This window comes from Hypanus sabinus, chromosome X1, assembly GCF_030144855.1.
Source record: "Hypanus sabinus isolate sHypSab1 chromosome X1, sHypSab1.hap1, whole genome shotgun sequence".
Lineage (NCBI taxonomy): Eukaryota > Metazoa > Chordata > Chondrichthyes > Myliobatiformes > Dasyatidae > Hypanus > Hypanus sabinus.
In genome coordinates, this window is record NC_082738.1 from 7447038 (window position 1) to 7467690 (window position 20653).

A 20653-nucleotide genomic window follows, 5' to 3' on the forward strand; every position below is an offset into this window, starting at 1 on the left:
TGTCTTGTCCGGTGTCACTGAGTACTCCATAACCTCATCCTTAACAATTGACTCTAATATCTTACCAACCACTGAGGTCAGGCTAACTGGCCTATAATTTCATTTCTGCTGCTTTCCTCCTTTCTTGAAAGAGTGGAGTGACATTTGCAATTTTCCAGTCCTTTGGTACCATGCCAGAGTCCAATGATTTTTGAAAGATCAATACTAATGCCTCCATAATCTCTACTACTACCTCTTTCAGAACCCTAGGGTACAGTTTATCTGGTCAGGGTGACTTATGTACCCTTGGGTCTTTCAGCTTTTTGAGCACCTTCTCCCTTGTAATAATAACTGCACTCACTTCTCTTCCCTCACACCTTTCAACATCTGGTGCGCAGAATTTTGAATTGAATTGACTTTTTTTCTTATATCCTTCTACAGTGAAGACTGATGCAAAATACTCATTTAGTTCATCTGCCATCTGCTTGTAGGATTTTATAAGCTTCCCAATCCTTTGTCTTCCCACTAATTTTTGCTTTGTTATACCCTGTCATTTGAGTATTTCATTGTTTTTGGAATATACATGTCCTACACCTTCCTCATTTTTCCCAGAAAGCTCCTAAGCCCATCGGAAATATTTCGACTGACAGGAGAAAGGGCAAAGGTGGGTTACTGGCACATTAAAACCAGTTGCTCTGGGCAGATGGGTCCTATCGGCTGTGGTTGGCAGCCATCAAGGAGAAACATAGAAAACCTACAGCACAATACAGGCCCTTTGGCCCACGATGCTGTGCCGGACATGTCCTTACCTTAGAAATTACCTAGGGTTACCCATCGCCCTCTATTTTTCTAAGCTCCATGTACCTATCCAGGAGTCTCTTAAAAGACCCTATCGTATCTACCTCCACTACTATCACCGGCAGCCCATTCCACGCACTCACCTCTCTCTGCGTAGAAAAATTTACCCCTGACATTTCCTCTGTGCCTGCTTCCAAGCACATTAAAACTGTGCCCTCTCGTGATAGCCATTTCAGCATATTGGGAAAAAGCCTCTGACTATCCACACAATCAATGCCTCTCATCATCTTATACACCTCTATCAGGTCACCTCTCATCCTCTGCCACTCCAAGGAGAAAAGGCCGAGTTCACTCAACCTATTCTCATAAGGCATGCTCCCCAATCCAGGCGAAATCCTTGTAAATCTCTTCTGCACTCTTTCAATGGTTTCCACATCCTTCCTGTAGTGAGGAGACCAGAATTGAGCACAGTACTCCAAGTAGAGTCTGACCAGGGTCCTATATAGCTGTTACAATACCTCTCGGCTTTTAAACTCAATTCTAGATAAATGAAGACCAATACACCGTCTGCTTTCTTAATCACAGAGTCAACCTGTGCAGCTGCTTTGAGTGTCCTATGGACTCGGACCCCAAGATCCCTCTGATCCTCCACACTGCCAAGAGTCTTACCATTAATACTATATTCTGCCATCATATTTGACCTGCCAAAATAAACCACCTCACACTTATCTGGGTTGATCTCCATCTGCCACTTCTCAGCCCAGTTTTGCATCCTATCGATGTCCTGCTGTAACCTCTGACAGCCCTCCACAGTGTCCACAACACTCCCAACCTTTGTGTCATCAGCAAACTTACTAACCCATCCCTCCACTTCCTCATCCAGGTCATTTATAAAAATCACAAAGGGAAGGGGTCCCAGAACAGATCCCTGAGGCACACCACTGGTCACCAACCTCCATGCAGAATATGACCCATCTACAACCACTCTTTGAGACTGGATCTGGGACCTAGTCCAGATGAAACGTATCAATCTGAAATGCTAACTGTTTATTTTCTTCCATAGACCCTTCCTGACCCACTGAGCTCCTCTGACTCCTTTGTACAATGCTTTGAATGCAATTCCTGCAATGACAGTTCAGAACTGGAGGGAAGGTTGTCTGTCAGCCTTAAGCAATTTAACTAAAGCTTACCGCATGCTGGATTTACATAAACCTATTGTAAAAGATATTGATTTGATGTTACATGTTTTAAGGGGAAACCTGCACAATGTATAGTATTGAGCAAAAGTTAGGCACAGGTACTGTATAGCAAGGGTAAGGTGCCTAAAATGTTTGCACAGTACTGTTGTGATTTTATATATTGCACTGTACTGCTACCACAAAAGAAAACAAATTTCATGAAGTATGTGAGTGATGATAAACCTGATTTTGATGTGGGTCTTCATTGTGGACTGAGAGTGGGAAAAGGGGAAGGGAAGGGGGAGGGAGTAGGAAGCACCAGAGAGACATTCAGTAATGATCAATAAACCAATTGTTTGGAATCAAATGACCTTGCCTGGTGTTTCAGGGCTGGGTGTGTCTGCACCTGCACCACCCCGGAACTCCTTCTCTGCCATCTTCACCCCTCTCTCGCAGGACTGCATTTTCACCATTCCCAACATCCTTTGCTCCTATCAGGTTTCCAATCTCGCTCTCCGCTGGCCGGTGTGGTAGTGGCATCTGCACCAGGCTTCGAGGCGAGTGGTCCCGGGTTCGAATCCGGCTGGCTCCTTGCACGCTTTCCGTCCACGCTGGGTTGTGTCGAGCTGGCAACTCAGCCTCTTTAAAAAAAATGGACAAATGCTAAAGAAGTGACAAGGTTGTCACCCGATGCGTCACAAGGTGTGGAGAAGAACAACAAAACAAATTAAATTCCCAGGAGTTAAGGAACTTTACACTGAAATTACAATGCAGTATGCCAAATTTAGGCTGATTTTTTAATAAAGTTTGCACAGTTAAGATCTGTAATGGTCTTGGATACTTAACAGCATTCAGTTGATCAGACTTATTTGAATTGTGCAGTTCTTCAGGTGTACTTACACTGCAGGTTGTGGTACGATATTAGTTAGAGCCATAAAGCATTCTGCTAATGTCCAAACCACTGAAACAATATACAAGTTTGATGACGAGCGCTATGTATTTTTGTGGTGGAACACTTATATTGGAGTGGTACTATATATTTAGAGTAGTGGCAATCACTGAGTACAAGATAATGATAAATACAGCATCAAAAAAAGCCCAGTCTGTCTTCTGTTTCTAATGCCTGCACTCTTGCTACTGTCCTCCTTACCTGAAGATTGCCTCAAAAATTCTCTGATTAGATCAGCTTTAGTGAGTTGATTACAGTAGTTTACTTGGTTGACTGTTTGAATGTGAATGGAGATGAGAAGTGTGTCTATTCAGTTAAAGTAATGTGAATAGTTGTAGCAGTTAACTTCAAAGTTTTCCAACCATTCTGTGGCAAATCTAAAAGGATGTAGGTTAGCACTGAACACAGGCAATTTGGAAACTTCCTACTTTGGAACAGTGATAAATGATGGTTCATTCATCAGACTGGTCCCCCAATCTGAGAGCTGTAATTATCATGCATTAATGATGGCCTTCCTGTGCCATCAATAACTGGCCATTTGTCAGGAGTGAACCTAGCTGGTCAATGTATGTATTTTTCTAACTACTGGTTATTGTTCCCCTCTTCTCCTTCACCATTTCTCTCTCTCACCCGATCTCGTTACCAGCCCCTCACCTCTCTCCGGTGCTCCTCCCCCTTCCCTTTCTTCCATGGTCTCCTATCAGATTTCTCCTTCTCCAGCTGTTTATCGCTTTCACTTGTGAACTTCCCAGCTCTTTACTTCACGCCTTCCCCTCCCTCAACTTCACTTATCACCTACCTCCTTGTGTTTCTTCCTCTCCTTCCCCACCTTCTTACACTGATTTCTTACCTTTTTTCTCTAGTCCTGATGAAGAGTCTCGGCCTGAATTATCGACTTTCTACCTTTTTCCGTAGATGCTGCCTGTCCTACTGAGTTCCTCTAGCATTTTATGTGTGTGTTGCTTGATAAATGCATGTATTCTACTTTTGGACTAATCCAACTGACATTATTGACAACTATTATAGTAATGTTAATCAGCATCCTTCTGAAATTGATTATAGAACCTTTCAGGTCTGTGATTCAACACCTCAGTGTATGGAATATTTTCTCTGAGTTACAATAAAGTTACGACATTGGTAAGAATGTGTTTGGCCAATCCGATTCACTTATTGTTTAGAGCTCACAAGAACCCTTTCCCACCCCGTACGTGCCTTTTTCCTTTCTCCTTTGTGTTTACTTTGCCTCTTTTTTTAAGCACTCCTTACGATTATGTTTTACATTTTAGTCACTCTTTAGGTGTAGATTGGCACATTTATTTACTTTGCTGTGGAATTTGAATTGAATGGTCTTAATCTACAATGAAAATGAATGCTTTGATTTTTGCAGCTATAGCTTGGGTTGCTTAGTTGTATGTTACTGCATCTTTTTCTATATCTGCCAGCAGATTCCACTTGTGAGGGAGCTGCCTTCTTTCTCCATTTGTTTTCACAGAGACCGAGAATCTACATGAGTGTAATTTATGCCGGAGATTTGTCATTGTTTTGGACCATTGATTTCAGTTGTCACGGTGCACATATCCAGTCTCCCACTATCTTTGCCATCAGATGTGCTGTGTAAATGGAACCACCCCTTTTGCTATTGTCATGTTTTTCCCAGGGCTGCTAGAGAATCCATGTATAGCACACTGCAAAAAAAAAGCTTTATTTTCACTGGCCTTGCCCAGAAGTTTGTAGATAGATGCTAACCACCCATTTCCTTTGCGTCTCTACAGGCAGATCCATGAGGTGCAAGCCCACATGGGGCGGCTGGAGAAGGCGGATGCGCAATCTGTTCACTGTAAGTATTCGTAATTAAGTGGTGTAAACAGAGCCTGCCTGGTGCCAAGACGGGGCTGGGAGTGGAGTGGGCATAAACCTTTGCCAAAAGTAATAATGACATTGTTTTCCTCCCAGTGGGATGCCTTATTACGTTTCTTTTTACAAAGAGACAAATCCAACAAGAATAACTTGTATTTAAATAGCACCTTTAATATTTTAAATTATCCCAAGGCACTTCACAAGAGTGTGATCCAATTTTACTTGATGATGCTCTAAAAGAAGATATCTGGATAAATATGTGGCAGGTTTGAAGTACTGTGAAGGTAGGAAAAGAGGTACAGACATTTAGAAAAATAAATTCTGTATCCAGGATCTTGGAGAACATTGGAGAATCATGATCGAGAGCAGTGGGAGATTAAATAGACAGATTTTAAGATGTACGGTCCAAAACCCTTCCCAGTGCTCTGTCTATCTATTTACCCTTTTTAAAATTGTAACTTATAGTGATTTTTTAACAAGTCTTGCACTGTACTGCCACAAAACAGAAAATTTCTTGTCATGTCAGTGGTAATAAACCTGATTCTGATTTGGTGCAATTTAGTTTCATATAATTTCCAGCAAGAAAAATGAAGCTGATGGCTACAATTTGGGACATTACTGAAGTGATGAAGGATAATCAGTTTCTCCCAATATTTAGGAGAAAATTTGTGCTAATCCACATCAGAATGTTGGGCAAATTTAAGTCAGGGAATAGATAACTGAGGCGGTGAATAGATAACTTGGAAGTATTTTGAACTTCCAAGTAAGTTTATTATCGAAGTACATATATATCACTGTATACAACCCTGAGCTTCATTTTCTTGCAGGAAATTCACAGCTAATCCATAGAATGATGAATCTATAGAATGATAGGTTGAGAGGGTGAACAGCTTCAAGTTCCTCGGCATCCACATCACTGAGGACCTCACGTGGTCTGAACACACCAGCTGTGTGGTGAAAAAAGCACAACAGCACCTCTTTCACCTTAGACAGTTGAGTAAGTTTGGTATGGGCCCCCAAATCCTAAGAACTTTCTACAGGGGCACAATTAGAAGTATCCTGACTGGCTGCATCACTGCCTGGTATGGGAACTGTACCTTCCTTAATCGCAGGACTCTGCAGAGAGTGGTACGGACAGCCCAGTGCATCTATAGTTGTGAACTTTCCATGATTCAGGACATTTACAGAGACAGGTGTGTAAAAAGTGTCTGTAGGATCATTGGGGACCTGTGTCACCTCAACCACAATCTATACCAGCTGCTACCATCCGAGAAACGGTACCACAGCATGAAAGCCAGGACCAACAGGCTCCAGGACAGCTTCTTCCACCAGGCCATCAGACTGATGAACTCATGCTGATCTGAGTGTACTCTGTATTACATTGACTAATCTATTTGTTATAAATTATTATGATTGCACATTGCACATTTAGACGGCGACATAGTGTAAAGATTTTTACTCATGTATGTGAAAGATGTAAGAAATAAAGTCAATTCAGTTCAATAGTCGAATCAATAAAAGACTGCATCAACCTGGGTGTTAAACCAGTGTGCAAAAGACAATAAACTTTGCAAATATAGGAAGAAAGAAAGTAATAATAATAACAAATAAATAAGCAATAAATATTGAGAACATGGAGGAAAAGTTCTTGAAAGTGAGTCCATAGGTTGTGGGAACATTTCAGTGATGGGGCAAGTGAAGTTATCCCGTGTGGTTCAAGAGCCTGATGGTTGAGAGGTAATAACTGTTCCTGAACCACGTGGTGTGAGTCCTGAGGCTCCTGTACCTTTTTCCTGATGGCAGCATCGAGAACAGAGCATGTCCTGGGCGTTGGGGGGTCTCCGATGATGGATGCTGTTTTCCTGTGACAACTTTCCGCGTAGATGTGCACAATGGTGGGGAGGGCTTTACCTATGATTGACTGGGCTATTTCTAACTATAAAGACTTAAAAGAAAATCTTACAATGGAAGACAGTGGATTATTGAAGATGGAAACGTGCTGATACAGGTTGTGTACCCCCTTATCCAAAGTGCTTGGGGCCGATTAGTATTTTGGATTTTTTGGGATTTTGGAATATATAATGATGGCTTGGGATTGCCATCATTTCCAACTCTGAATTTATGTGCTGCAGATAAGCAGTCTTTGTCTCACACTTGTTCTTCACACATATATACTTAACAGTAAAAACTGTTACATACCATTAATATATAAAATATAATGTGTGCAGAGTAACAAATGCAACATGGCAGCATTGGGAGAATACCTAAATCAACTATTGAACAACAACGCACAACAGCAGGCTTTCAGTCTCCACCTATGATACCGTAATTTGATTAAAAGGTTACAGCACATTGTATTTGTACTTTACATTTTATAAACTTTATGTAAGGTATAAAAACAATCAGCATTGTAGACTTGTTCTGGTGTTAGATTTTCGTGATCAGCAGACGCTTTAAAAATTTAATTCTGTGCCTTTTCTTAAATTTCTGTAACCGGTGTGCTGAATATTCACAATTGCCTACAATTCTCAGTTCACCTTGATAAACCTTTACTTGTTTCATAAGCAGCATATAGTTACTGGCATATGTTCACTCCAATGCTGATTATGCATGATCAAGATCTTCATTTTTTTGCTCTATGCAGCATTTCTCTATTTTTCATTAACTTCTGTTCATTACATATGTGGCTAGATTTCATTGGGAGTTTGACAGTAGGAGTGTCCAAGACATCTTTAAGGAGCAATTCCTCATAAAGATGGCATTCATTATTAAGGACCTCCAGCACCCAGGGCATGCCCTTTTCTCACTGTTACCATCAGGTCGGAGGTACAGAAGCCTGAAGGCACACACTCAGCGATTCAGGAACAGCTTCTTCCCCTCTGCCATCCAATTTCTAAATGAACATTGAACCCATGAACACTACCTCACTACATTTTTATTTCTGTTTTTGCACTATTTTTAAGTTAACTTATATATACTTATTTACTATATATATTTTTCTATATTTATTATTATATTATATCTATATATATACTTTTTTCTATATTTATCATGTACTGATGGCGCTATTAACAAATTTCACAATGTATGCCAGTGATATTTAACCTGATTCTGATTCTGGTTTTGATGTGAAGTCACTTCTCAAAACTGTCTGTGGTGCACATGGGAACCTTCACTGCATCTAATGTAATTTTCCCATTTATGACATCATGGCAATGCTCAAAAATAAATTGAGATTTCGGAAGTTTTTGGATTTTGTAGTTTTGGATAAGGGATACTCAAGTTGTAATACTTCATGGCTGGCTACAGGATTGTTTAGATATGTATATATTATAAAAAGTGTACACTGCCTGATTCCAGCTTAACCCCAAGCTGAGAACAAACATGATTGACTGCACCAATGTGAAATTTCCTTTTGGAAGCAAAATATAACAAATGCTGGAAATGGACAAATGGTCGTCAACCTGAAAGGTTAACTCTCCTTATCTTTTGGCATTTTGTTTTCTTTCTCTCTTCAGTTTTCTGTGGTTCTATAAGGAATAACACCAGTTTCTCCAATCTATCTGAAATGAATCTCTCATCCTTGGGAAAAATTCTTTTCTCTACACACTCTACAAAGGATTCAAATACATAGTTTGACCAGAATTGAATGCAATATTCTAGTTTGGCCACATCTGTCATGGATGCAGCTTCAATATGACATGTTGTCGTACTCAGTGTACTCCAGGATCTCACATACTTCACTGATTGCTTCCTCAAACTATCAAAAATAGTGTTCTCACTTGTCCTGGGGAAACCTACTGTCTACCATCTTTCTGTTTATGCGTCTCTCTGTTATTGCCTATAGCTAATTTCTCATCCTTTGATTATACTTTAATTCTATCGGTCTCAATGTTATTAAGCAGCTTTTTATGCAGACATTTGTCAATTATCTTCAGAAAATCCTTAGAGAAAACTTTCCTTCTTTATCCTTTCTCTTACCTCCTTGTAATGTAAAATGATTTGCCTTTACCAAATTATGAGCTAGCAACTTGGATTTCTCCCAGATTCCTAATTGTCCCCCTTGATTATAGGTTCTAAAAGTTCCAACACTGAAATCATATGGACCTGATAATTATGCGGCTGTAGGGTTTTTTTTTGTAACTTGGCTTATTAGACTTTGCTTTTTTAAACAGTCGTTTGATGATGTTGAAAATGATCTATTTGATCCCACAGTGATAATTTCTTGTTCACATACAGTTGTTCAACACAACCTGCCCATCACTGTTTGCTTGTGTGAATCTACTCCCCTACCCCAAGACCATGTGTCAGGCCCAATCTTCATCTATTGTTCTTGTGTGTGTGTATTGCAGTAGGACTTACAGAGCACTAACTGGAGCTCTTGCCTGAAAAATTTCCACTCACCACATCCCATTCCCCTCTGCATTTAACTTTCATGACTTGCATCTTTACAGCCGGTGAAGTACTTTTCATTTTACAAAGTTAGAAATGCAGTTGTCTTTTTATGCAAAACAAGCTCCGAAACAGTGATTTGTAATGACCTGGTAAATTACAGAGATGTTGACAGAGGGATAAATATTGAGTAGCCATTAAGTCCATTTACAAAGTAGAGGCACAGGGTTCTTTATGTCCAACACTTAAAGAAATCTTTGTTTAATGCCTTGTTGAAAGACAACGCCTATGAATGCAGCACCTCTTCAATCCTTGACTCATGATGTCGGTCTTGGATCGTGTGCCTATATTTCTGGAGTGTAAATTGTAACCTCATCCTAATCTGATTATTGCCAGTGGGTGATCAGCTGCCAGCATAAAAGTATACAGTATATAGCATTGTAAGTGTAGAGATGGGTTCATATGTTGCTTGTCTATAATATTACCAGTGAACTTGTATAATTCTCCCATTGTTTTAATAAGCTAACAATTTTGATGCTTCTGCAGTGGTGGAAAATGAAATCCAAGCCAGAATAGATCAAGTATTTAGCAGCTTGGAGCGGCTTGAAATATTGACTAGCAAGGAGCCACCAAACAGACGTCAGAATGCTAAGCTGTGAGTGTGATCGACATTTTAATGTATATTCCTATTTATTTATTCAGATTAATGTTGAACATCTCCAAACACAAATTTCCTAGACTTAAGCTAAATAAATTAATGAGTTGCATGAAGTTTGTTCTTATAGTTTGAGCTTCTGTTGCATTGTTGAAGTTCAAATATTTTATCAAAATTGGACCAAAGTAAATCAAAGGTTTCAAAGGTACATTTAATGTCAGAGAAATGTATACAATATACATCCTGAAATGCTTTTCCTTCTCAACCATCCACGAAAACAGAGGAGTGCCCCCAAAGAATGAATGACAGTTAAATATTAGAACCCCAAAGTCCCCCCCCAGCTCCCCCCTCCCTCCCGCGCATAAGCAGCAGCAAGCAATGATCCCCCCTCCCCCACCGGCAAAAGAAAAAGTCTTGGCACCCATGACCGAGCACTCAAGCGTGCAGCAAAGCAACAGCAAAGACACAGACTTGCAGAACCCCAAGGACTACTTGTTCACGTGGTACAGTTTGTATTTGACATACCACAGGCTCTCTCACTACCTAATAAGGGAGAAAAAGGTGTCTCTGTTTCACAGCGAGAGGGGAGGCATAACAAACAACTCGCTGGTTTACAATGTTAAAAGTCCATGCATCGCTTTTTCCGAGCTCTGTGCCCAAAGATCTCAGGTCTCTAAGCACACAGCCATAGATCTTCTGACTCTCACGACACACTGATCGCCTGCCGGGACACTGACTTTCGACCCACCCGTCTCCAGAGCCACGAGATTTTGGACATCAGAAGGAGTGCTGAGCTCTTAGGCCACGTCCTTGGAATGTCAAATAACGGCCAGTTGTGAAACCCCAAGAGCGGGTCCCATTTCCGCAAAGAAGCAGTCAGCACGTAACTCCAGGTCAGGGTCTTCAAAAGAACCCTGAAAGGGAGAAATAGAGATATTAAAGATGGAAATAGAGCTGTTTCTGAAGATGCAAGCAAAGGAGTCGCCGTTTAGCGCCATCATGGCTAAGCTCCACCCTCTTCAGTCCCAATAAATGAACTTTAATTTACTGCAAGACTAAGTTGTTGTCAGTGTTAGGTGTGCTAATGACAGTATAATTAACTTTAACTCTACAAATGACCATGTAGCATATGCAATCAGTTGATGGGATGTAATAGTTTAGTATAGAAGTACAGTGGATTCCAGTTAATGGAACCATTGGTTAATTGGGATAGTGGCATATTTGGGATAACCTTTAAAAAACAAAAACTCATCGATAAAATAGCCAGGATTCCCTTTGTTCATTGTTGACACCATGCTGCTTAACAGTTTTTAACTTGTGTCAGGTCATGTGCATGCATGTGGCTGTTGAGACACTATGCTTAGAGTGAACAATTTTTTCAATAGTGTCAGTTGTGTGTGTTTGTGTTCAAAAAAGCAGAGATTTTTGTCACTGATAATTGGTGAGAGGTAAGCAGCACGACAATTCAGACCTGTTTTGCTCACCCCGGTTTCAAGCACTTAAGCTTGAAATTGCTGGAAATCGCCGGGAATGAAATGTGAAACTATTTCACTAGTTCAACAAGTTAGGAACTATGAAGAATTTCAAAGTATGGACAATCATCTTGAATGCTACAATGAAAAAGAAGATTTGGAGAATGCAATCGTTGAAGGCGGTCCAGGCAATTAAAAGAACATGGCAGCGTTGATAGCTAGTAGGAACTAATACACAGCTTTATGGCACTGTAGTAGCTTTTGTTAATGTTCCAATTTGTTCTGTATTTCACTTAAATACATTATTTGTTACTCAGCTAAACAGTAGTTCGTCTTTTTCTTTTAACCTTTTTAACTATTTCTATGAAACTTTGGCCAATTATGGCAGCCACTTAATTGGGCCAAAATGTACTGGCCCCTATGTATCCCAATTAACTGGAATTGACTGCATATATAGCTTCCACCCAGTTTATGTGTCCTAAATGTGCTCTGAAATCATTGTGATCAATGGTCCACCACATAGGTTTTTGCACTGATATTTTTATGATGTCTGCCAACCTCGGGTTTTAAATGGCATTCAGTGCTTCCTTTCTCTCTTCTAGTCGAGTGGATCAACTGAAATATGACTGCCAGCACTTACAAACAGCTTTAAAGAATTTCCAGCACCGCCGCTATACACGTGAGCAACAGGATCGAGAGCGTGAGGAATTGTTGTCGCGCACATTCACAACCAATGTAAGGATTTATCAGTGCTATCTGTACTGGTGAAAGTATTCATCATTGGAAAATTATGTGGTTCCCTACATAGGAATTACAATATTTTCAGTGTGGTATGGTGGAATTTGGATTTCTGAGTGTTAAATGTTGAATTAGAGCCCGGTGTCCTCTACCATAGTGGGTGGGCTGGGGTGGAGGAGAACAACCAGCCTGTTAACATCTGGTGGCATGATTTGCTTTAGTGGTAAGCATGACAGCAGTGCTTCACCCTTTGTACTGGAACGGGTAGTGGGTAAATGAGAAGGGAAATCTGCACATAAGACAAAACTCCTCTTCTTATTCATCTTGTATATGGATCTGCTGTTAAACTTTAGATAGAAACTGCTGAACAGCAGAACGCAGTCTCACGAAATCAATGAAATTTCTGCATGGCGCAAACATTTATGACCTGTGGCTAGCTTTCTTGCAAAGGATGTTTTTTTGCTGAGTGCTTGCCTTCAAATAGAAAAGAGTTTGTAATATTGCAGTAACTAATAAATATTTTCTTCATTGGACTGTGACAAAGATGAGCAAGTTTTGGTAAAACAGTTAATTTCTAGTATTTTGCATTTTAAAGACATTTGTATTGATTGGCAGCTTATTTCGGGAAGTCATCCGTGCTTGTGCCCCGAAATTTATTTTTTCTTCCTAAATTGTGTCTTCCCATCTACTACGTGGACAAAGCCCTCAAGTGCATCCTTTCCTTTTCTCGCACCTCTGCTCTCAACCCCTTTTCTCCTGGGGAGACCAAGAACAAAGTTCTCCTGGTCCTCACCTCCCCCACAAAAACTTCCACATTCAATAGATCATCCATCAGCCATCAGACTCAATATCAAATTCTCCAACTTTAGGTTACTTGGTCTTTCTGTTTGCACCAGAACTGCAGTTCCTGCTTGTTGTCCTTTGGCTCAATTTTTCTCTCCAATGAATATTGTTTGCCCTACTGAGCTATACCCACAACCTCACTGTTAACAGCCCATTATGCATAAAGAAACATAACCTGATTCTAACTGCCACATTAACTTATTTGGTCTCACTCTATTAGAGATATATTCCCCTCTTTTCCAGCCTCTTATCCCTCACCTTCTCTGATACTCAGACTAGCTTGGTCTCTCTTTACCTGTTCTGACTAGACTTGAAATGTTATCTCTATTTTCTTCAGGCTGTCATGAGTATCGTCAGCATTTTGTATTTGGGTTGTGGGGAATCTGAAAGCCAAGAACATGGAACTGGGAAAGTTAATGAAGCAGAGCCAATGGCAGTTTGTTTTACAGGCATATTTCACTAATCTCTGAATTTTTGGAGATTATAGAACAAAGTTGAAGAGAATGTTGTGGATGTTGTCTAGAGGTCTTAACCAGCCAGTCAGTTAACTAAATTGTGGCCCATTGAACAAATAAGTCATGAGCAGCTGGAAATTGAGTCAAGGATGGAAGCAGAGAGCAGTGGTAAATAGTTTTTCGGACAAAATGGTAGTATTTACTTGTGTGTTCTTTAGAGGATTAGGGCTGAGAGCACTGTTGCTTTAGATATGGGTACTGTTAAAATGTCTGTACCTGCAGAGCAAGCAAAGCTTGAGTTGTAAACTGTGAGGGAGTATGATAGACTGCAGGAAGACACTGATAGGCCATCTGAATAGACTGGTGCATGGGAAGTGATATTTAATACTTCACTGAGTGAAATGATGTCCTTTCGTAGAATAATGCAAGACAATATAGCCCAAATAATATGGGTATAAAAGGGATGCATGGTAACAGGGCATTCATGAAAATGGCAGGGCGCATCGACAAATTAGTTGGACTGCCACCTGGCGTTCATTAATAGATGTACTGAGAAATAAAGAGGCAATGTTATGTTAAACCTGGTCAGGTCACACCGAGAATATTTTGTCCAAATCTGGTGACTGCACTTTGGAAGGATGTGAAAGCCCCTTAAAGAGAGTGCAGAAAGCATTTAGATGAATGCTTCCTGGAAAGAGAAATCTTAGCCACAAGGTTAGACTGAAGGAGCATAATCTTTCATTGAGTCAAGAAGTTGGGAGTATGTTTGAAAAAAGTGAGCAGGATCTTAACTGTCTAAGAAATGGAGAGAGTCTCTTCCCATTATTAGATAGGTCTGAGCCTGACTCTGAGGAAAAGATAGATGTATATTATAGGGAAAGAAGAACTCATTCATTATGTGCCGTATTGTATAATGTGGGCAATCGTGGTCCATCATGACCATGATAGTTCTTGGCAAACTTTTCTACGGAAGTAGTTTGCCATTGCCTTCTTCTGGGCAGTGTCTTTACAAGACGGGTGACTCCAGCCATTATCAATACTCTTCAGAGATTATCTGCCTGGTGTCAGTGGTCACGTAACCAGGACTTGTGATCTGCACCGGCTGCTCAAACGACCGCCCACCACCTGCTCCCATGGCTTCACGTGACCCTGATTGGGGGCTAAGCAGATGCTACACCTTGTCCAGGCTAGCAGAGTGAAGGAGCATCTTGCATCTTTGCTGGAGGGTTATCTCCACTCCATCACCCAAAGAAGAACTCACTCATCATAATTAATATTTGAGTTGCTTGTAAGATAAATGGAAACAAAGCTAATAATGCATTCCAAAGGAAATTCGATAGGCATTTGAAAGAGAATAATTTACAGAGTAATAAGGAAAGAACGTGCCAGTGAAACTGATTTGATGCTTAATTAGCAGTTGGCACAGATTAGGTAGGCTAAACAGCCTCTTGCTAACCTGCGTCTGCATACTTAATTGCACACTTCTGATTTGGAAATATATTTCTGTTTCTTTGTTCCATTGGATCTGAAACCTAGCACTCCTTATTTTTTTATATAGTAGTGGAGTGAGTACCTTAAGAAGAATTGCAGCAGTTCAAGAAAGCAGCTCATCACACTTGCTAAAAGACAATTGAATTCAGACAATAAAGGTTAACTGTGCCAATAAGCTCCTGTTCAGTAAATTAAAAGCTGCAGAGAATGGTTATGCAGTAAGATTCTGACCTTCCGCACTTTTTGACCATAAGATATAGGAGCAGATATTAGGCCGCTTGGCCCGTCAATTCTACTCCATCATTTCACTATGGTTGATCCATTTCTCACCCCTAACTCCTGCCTTCTCCCCATATGCCTTCATATCCTAACTAATCAAGAATATATCAACCTCTGCCTTAAATACACTCAGTAACCTGGCCTTGGCAGCCGCCTGTGGCAACAAATTCCACCGATTCACCTCCCTCTGGTTAAATGAATTTCTCCTCATCTCCATTCTAATTGAACGTCCTTCTATTCTGAGGCTGTGTTCTGTGGTCTTAGACTCCCCACCACAGGAAACATCCTCTCCAAATCTGCTCTGTTGAGGCCTTTCAACATTCGATAGGTTTCAGTGAGATCCCCCTCATTCTTCTGAATTCTAGTGAGTACAGGCCCAGAGCCAATCTCTGCAGTGTTGGTGGGGAGTTTGTATGTTCTCCCGATGACCACATAGATTTCCTCCTGGTGGTCTGGTTTTCTCCCACATCTCAAAGGCGTGTGGGTTGGTAGATCAGTTGGCACTGAAAGCAGGTGAGTGGTGGTACTTGTGGAAGTTGATGGGAGTAAGGAAGAAAGCAAAAAAATAAAGTAGGGTCAATGTGTAAAGAAATGTGGTTGATGGTTGGTGTGGATTCATTTGCCTGAAGGACCTGTTTCCATGAAGCTGCTTCAGTGTCATGGAGACACACAGCATGGAAGAATCTGTGCAGAGACTCTAAGTCCAAAGCGTCTTTACCAGATTGATTTACTTAGTTTGGCTGTCCATCATCTCACCCTTGCTGTGAAATCTGCTGTTTGTTATTGAGGACCTTAATTACGATAGAAAAGGGTGTAGGTGCTTACCAAACTGCTGACCGAACTTGCGTGTTTAGAGCAGGATGAAATGGATTGTAAGTGTATCCAGCTGGGAGAATGATGGCTGCAGTGGGACGAGATTAAAAAACTAGCTGTAGGGAAAATTCTATATAACAGTGAGGTCATTGTGAACACGGATGCTTAGCATCTCATGAGGAACACATCTGTGAATGCTTCCCTTTTGTTTGGTGGGTGGTGTACTCTCGCTGCTTCTATTGTGCCTTTCTCCACATAATTCAGTTGTCAACCTTAGTTATTTTGACAATCCTTACTATCTCATGAAATCGTGAACCGTAGGTTTAATTTTTTTTTGCCTAAGCTGAACAATGAGGAGCACAGAAACTACTGCTTCCACTGTTAAAGTGACAAGGCCATGAACGTCAGTTGTTGAAGCAATGTTATTGTCTTTTAATGTCAGATTCTATGCTTTTTTTTTACTGAGACCTAGAAATAGAATACTTGAATACCCAGTTATTGTCTCAGTAAAAGGAAGGGATAACCTGTTGTGAATTATGAACTTGGTATCAGTGCAGTTTGCAGAACTATTGCTGTGTCTGTACTTCATGGTACTCATTTTACAAGCTATCAAGTGGCAAAACTAAAATATTAGAAACATATAGAAACTTAGAAAACCTACAGCACAATACAGGCCCTTCAGCCCACAATGCTATACCAAACATGTCCTTACTTTAGAAATTATGTAGGGTTACCTATAGCCCTCTATTTTTCTAAGCTCCATGTACCTATCCAGGAGTCTCTTAAAAGATCCTGTCGTATCCACCTCCACCACCATTGCTGGCAGCCCATTCCACACACTCACCACTCTCTGAGTAAAAAAAAACACCAACTTACCCCTGACATCTCCTCAATACCTTCTTTCAAGCACCTTAAAACTGTGCCCTCTCGTCTGAGCCATTTCAACTCTGGGGGTGGGGTTGGGGGAAACCTCTGACTATCCACACGATCAATACCTCTCATCATTTTATACATCTCTATCTGGTCACCTCCGCTGCTCCAAGGAGAAAAGGCCGAGTTCACTCAACCTATTCTCATGAGGCATGCTCCCCAATCCAGGCAACATCCTTGTAAATCTCCTCTGCACCCTTTCAATGGCTTCCACATCCTTCCTGTAGTGAGGTGACTAGATCTGAACACAGTACTTCAAGTGGGGTCTGACCAGGGTCCTATACAGCTGCAACATTACCTCTCGGCTCCTAAATTCAATTTCACGATTGATGAAGGCCAATACACCATATGCCTTCTTAATCACAGAGTCAACCTACGTAGCAGTTTTGAGCGTCCTATGGACTCGGACCCCAAGATCCCTCTGGTCCTCCACACTGCCAAGAGTCTTACCATTAATACTATATCCTGCCGTCATATTTGACCCACCAAAATGAACCACTTCACACTTATCTGGGTTGAACTCCATATACCACTTCTCAGCCCAGTTCTGCATCTTATCGATGTCTTGCTGTAACCTCTGACAGCCCTCCACACTGTCCACAACACCCCCAACCTTAGTGTCATCAGCAAACTTACAAACCCATCCCTCCACTTCCTCATCTAGGTCATTTATAAAAATCATGAAGAGTAAGGATCCCAGAACAGATCCCTGAGGCACACCACTGGTCACCGGCCTCCATGCAGAATATGACAAGTCTACAACCACTCTTTGCCTTCTGTGGGCAAGCCAGTTCTGGATCCACAAAGCAATGTCCCCTTGGATCCCATGCCTGCTTATTTTCTCAATAAGCTTTGCATGGGGTACCTTATCAAATGCCTTGCTAAAATCCATATATACTACACCTACTGCTCTACCTTCATCAATGTGTTTAGTCACATCCTCAAAAAATTCAATCAGGCTCGTAAGACGTGACCTGCCTTTGACATCGATAGGGTGCAAAAATGGGCTGGAAAATGGCACATGGAGTTCAACCCAGATAAGTGTGAGGTGGTTCATTTTGGTAGGTCAAATATGATGGCAGAATATAGCATTAATGATAAGACTCTTGGCAGTGTGGAGGATTAGAGGGATCATGGGGTCTGAGTCCATAGGACACTCAAGGCTGCTGCGCAGGTTGACTCTGTGGTTAAGAAAGCATACGGTACATTGGCCTTCATCAATTGTGGGATTGAGTTTTGGATCCGAGAGATAATGTTGCAGCTAGATAGGACCCTGGTCAGACCCCACTTGGAGTACTGTACTCAGTTCTGGTCGCCTCACTACAGGAAGGATGTGGAAACCATACAAAGGGTGCAGAGGAGATTTACAAGGATGTTGCCTGGATTGGGGAGCATGCCTTATGAGAATAGGTTGAGTGAACTCAGCCTTTTTTCCATGGAGCGACGGAGGATGAGAAGTGACCTGATAGAGGTGTATAAGATAATGAGAGGCATTGATCGCGTGGATAGTCAGAGGCTTTTTCCCAGGGCTGTTATGGCTAGCACGAGAGGCCACAGTTTTAAGGTGCTTAGAAGTAGGTACAGAGGAGATGTTAGGGGTAAGTTTTTTACTCAGAGAGTGGTGAGTGCGTGGAATGGGCTGCCGGCAACAGTGGTGGAGGTGGATACGATAGGGTCTTTTAAGAGACTCCTGGATAGGTACATGGAACTCAGAAAAATAGAGGGCTATGGGTAACCCTAGATAATCTCTGTGGTAAAGACATGTTTGGCACAGCTTTGTGGGCCGAAGGGCCTGCATTGTGCTGTAGGTTTTCTATGTTTCTAACAGTCATGTATTGACCAAGGTCAGACATGAGGAAATCTGCAGATGCTGGAAATTCAAGCAACACACACAAAATGCTGGTGGAACACAGCAGGACAGGCAGCATCTATAGGAAGAAGTATAATTGACGTTTCGGGCCGAGACCCTTCGTCAGGACTAACTGAAAGAAAAGATAGTAAGAGATTTGAGAGGGAGAGGGGGATATCCAAAATGATAGGCGAAGATGGGAGGCAGTGGGGGAATGAAGCTAAGAGCTGGAAAGGTGATTGGCGAAAGGGATACAGAGCTGGAGAAGGGAAAGGATCACGGGATAGGAGGCCTAAGGAGAAAGAAAGGGGGGGGAGCACCAGAGGGAGATGGAGAACAGGCAAAGAGTGATTGTGAGAGGGGCAGAGAGAGATAAAAGGGGGGGGGGGGAAGAGAAGAATGAATAAATAAGGGATGGGGCAAGAAGGGGAGGAGGGGCATTAACGGAAGTTAGAGAAATCAGTGTTCATGCCATCGGGTTGGAGGCTACCTATACGGAATATAAGGTATTGTTCCTCCAACCTGAGCGTGGCTTCATCTCGACAGTAGAGGAGGCCATGGATAGACATATCAGAATGGGAATGGGATGTGGAATTAAAATGTGTGGCCACTGGGAGATCCTGCTTTCTCTGGTGGACCGGGCGTAGGTGTTCAGTGAAACGGTCTCCCAGTCTGCGTCAGGTCTCACCAATATATAAAAGGCCACACCGGGAGCACCGGACGCAGTATACCACACCAGCCGACTCACAGGTGAAGTGTCGCCTCACCTGGAAGGACTGGGGTCAAACCTGGGTCACTCTTTGGGATGCAGTATAACTGCAGCCTTAAACATAACACATAAGACATAAACATTACACCCATCTTCTGGTGTACATTGACATTTTTTCTTGATTTACTCATTTGTGGAATGAGTATCACTGCTAGGGCCAACATTTTTATCTATTCTTATTTCACCATAAACAAAGAAGACAACAGACTCTTTTAGAAGATCATTCATTGTGTAGTGGACTGACTGGGTTGGCACAGCAGACATCAGTGAACCAGGCAATCTTGTCATTTCTTGGTTAGTGTTAATGTGACCACACTTTTTCAATCCCAAATTCTAGATTTATTGAATTACTTTAATTTTAAAATACACCCCCCCCCCACCACACTTTCCAGAAGTCTGGTTGCTATTCCAGCAATTTAACTACAGTGTTACTGTACTTGGGTGCATGAGTGGTGAATTCCATTTCTAGAGAATTTACTTAAAAGAAAAACTATCAGACTAGTAAGTTTGGGGTTGAATAGCATTGCTGGAAATAGCTTGATGACATGGGTCCAGATGATTAATATTCTGATCCAGGGATTTGAAGCTTGTGTTTACAATAATTTATTTCTGTGCCAGTCACTTAAGTGATAGTACTAACAGAGGTTGATGAGTAAGTAGCCTGTAAGGAAAATTCCCTAGTCAGTGTATGTGTCAAAAATACTGAGCAGTGAAAAATATATGTTGATGCTGAGAAGGATCTGAATGGGTAATGAGGACCTCCCATTTCTTGTGCAGGATGCTGACACCTCAATAGCAATAGACGAGACCTTGCAGTTTAATACTTCTTTACACAATGCACACAAAGGAATGGATGATCTTCTGGGGAGCGGGTCCTCTATTCTCACTGGACTACGGGATCAGCGGATGACTCTCAAGGTGGGACATTACTAAGCTTGTGGAATCTCTGAAAAGACACACTGTAACCCTTTTATTTTGTATTACCCTGTGCTGACTTCTTAAATTCAAATTATTTCATAACAAATGTCTTCATTCATTGAATACAATTTTTATCATGACAGAGGCAAACATTTACGAATGGTCTGGTATGCTCTTATATCTTCTTTACCACTTGAAGTCATTAATCCATGGCATCTTAAATTTGTGGTTGTCTCCAGCTTCAGACTCTGTTGGAGCAGACCTGATGGGCCAAATGGCCTAATTCTG

The 20653-nt window shown here is 41.4% G+C and overlaps 1 protein-coding gene across 2 annotated transcripts in view; it reads left to right on the top strand.

The window, feature by feature from the left end:
- gosr2 (golgi SNAP receptor complex member 2) overlaps positions 1-20653 on the top strand; it is a 77737-nt gene that overhangs the window by 7862 nt on the left and 49222 nt on the right. Inside the window, exons 2-5 of one of the 2 annotated variants that reach the window (XM_059955722.1) lie at positions 4677-4741; positions 9700-9808; positions 11883-12015; positions 20225-20365. In XM_059955722.1, coding sequence (XP_059811705.1) covers positions 4677-4741; positions 9700-9808; positions 11883-12015; positions 20225-20365 — 448 coding nt within the window. The remainder of the gene's footprint in view (positions 1-4676; positions 4742-9699; positions 9809-11882; positions 12016-20224; positions 20366-20653) is intronic. The other variant, XM_059955723.1, reaches the window with a different exon arrangement.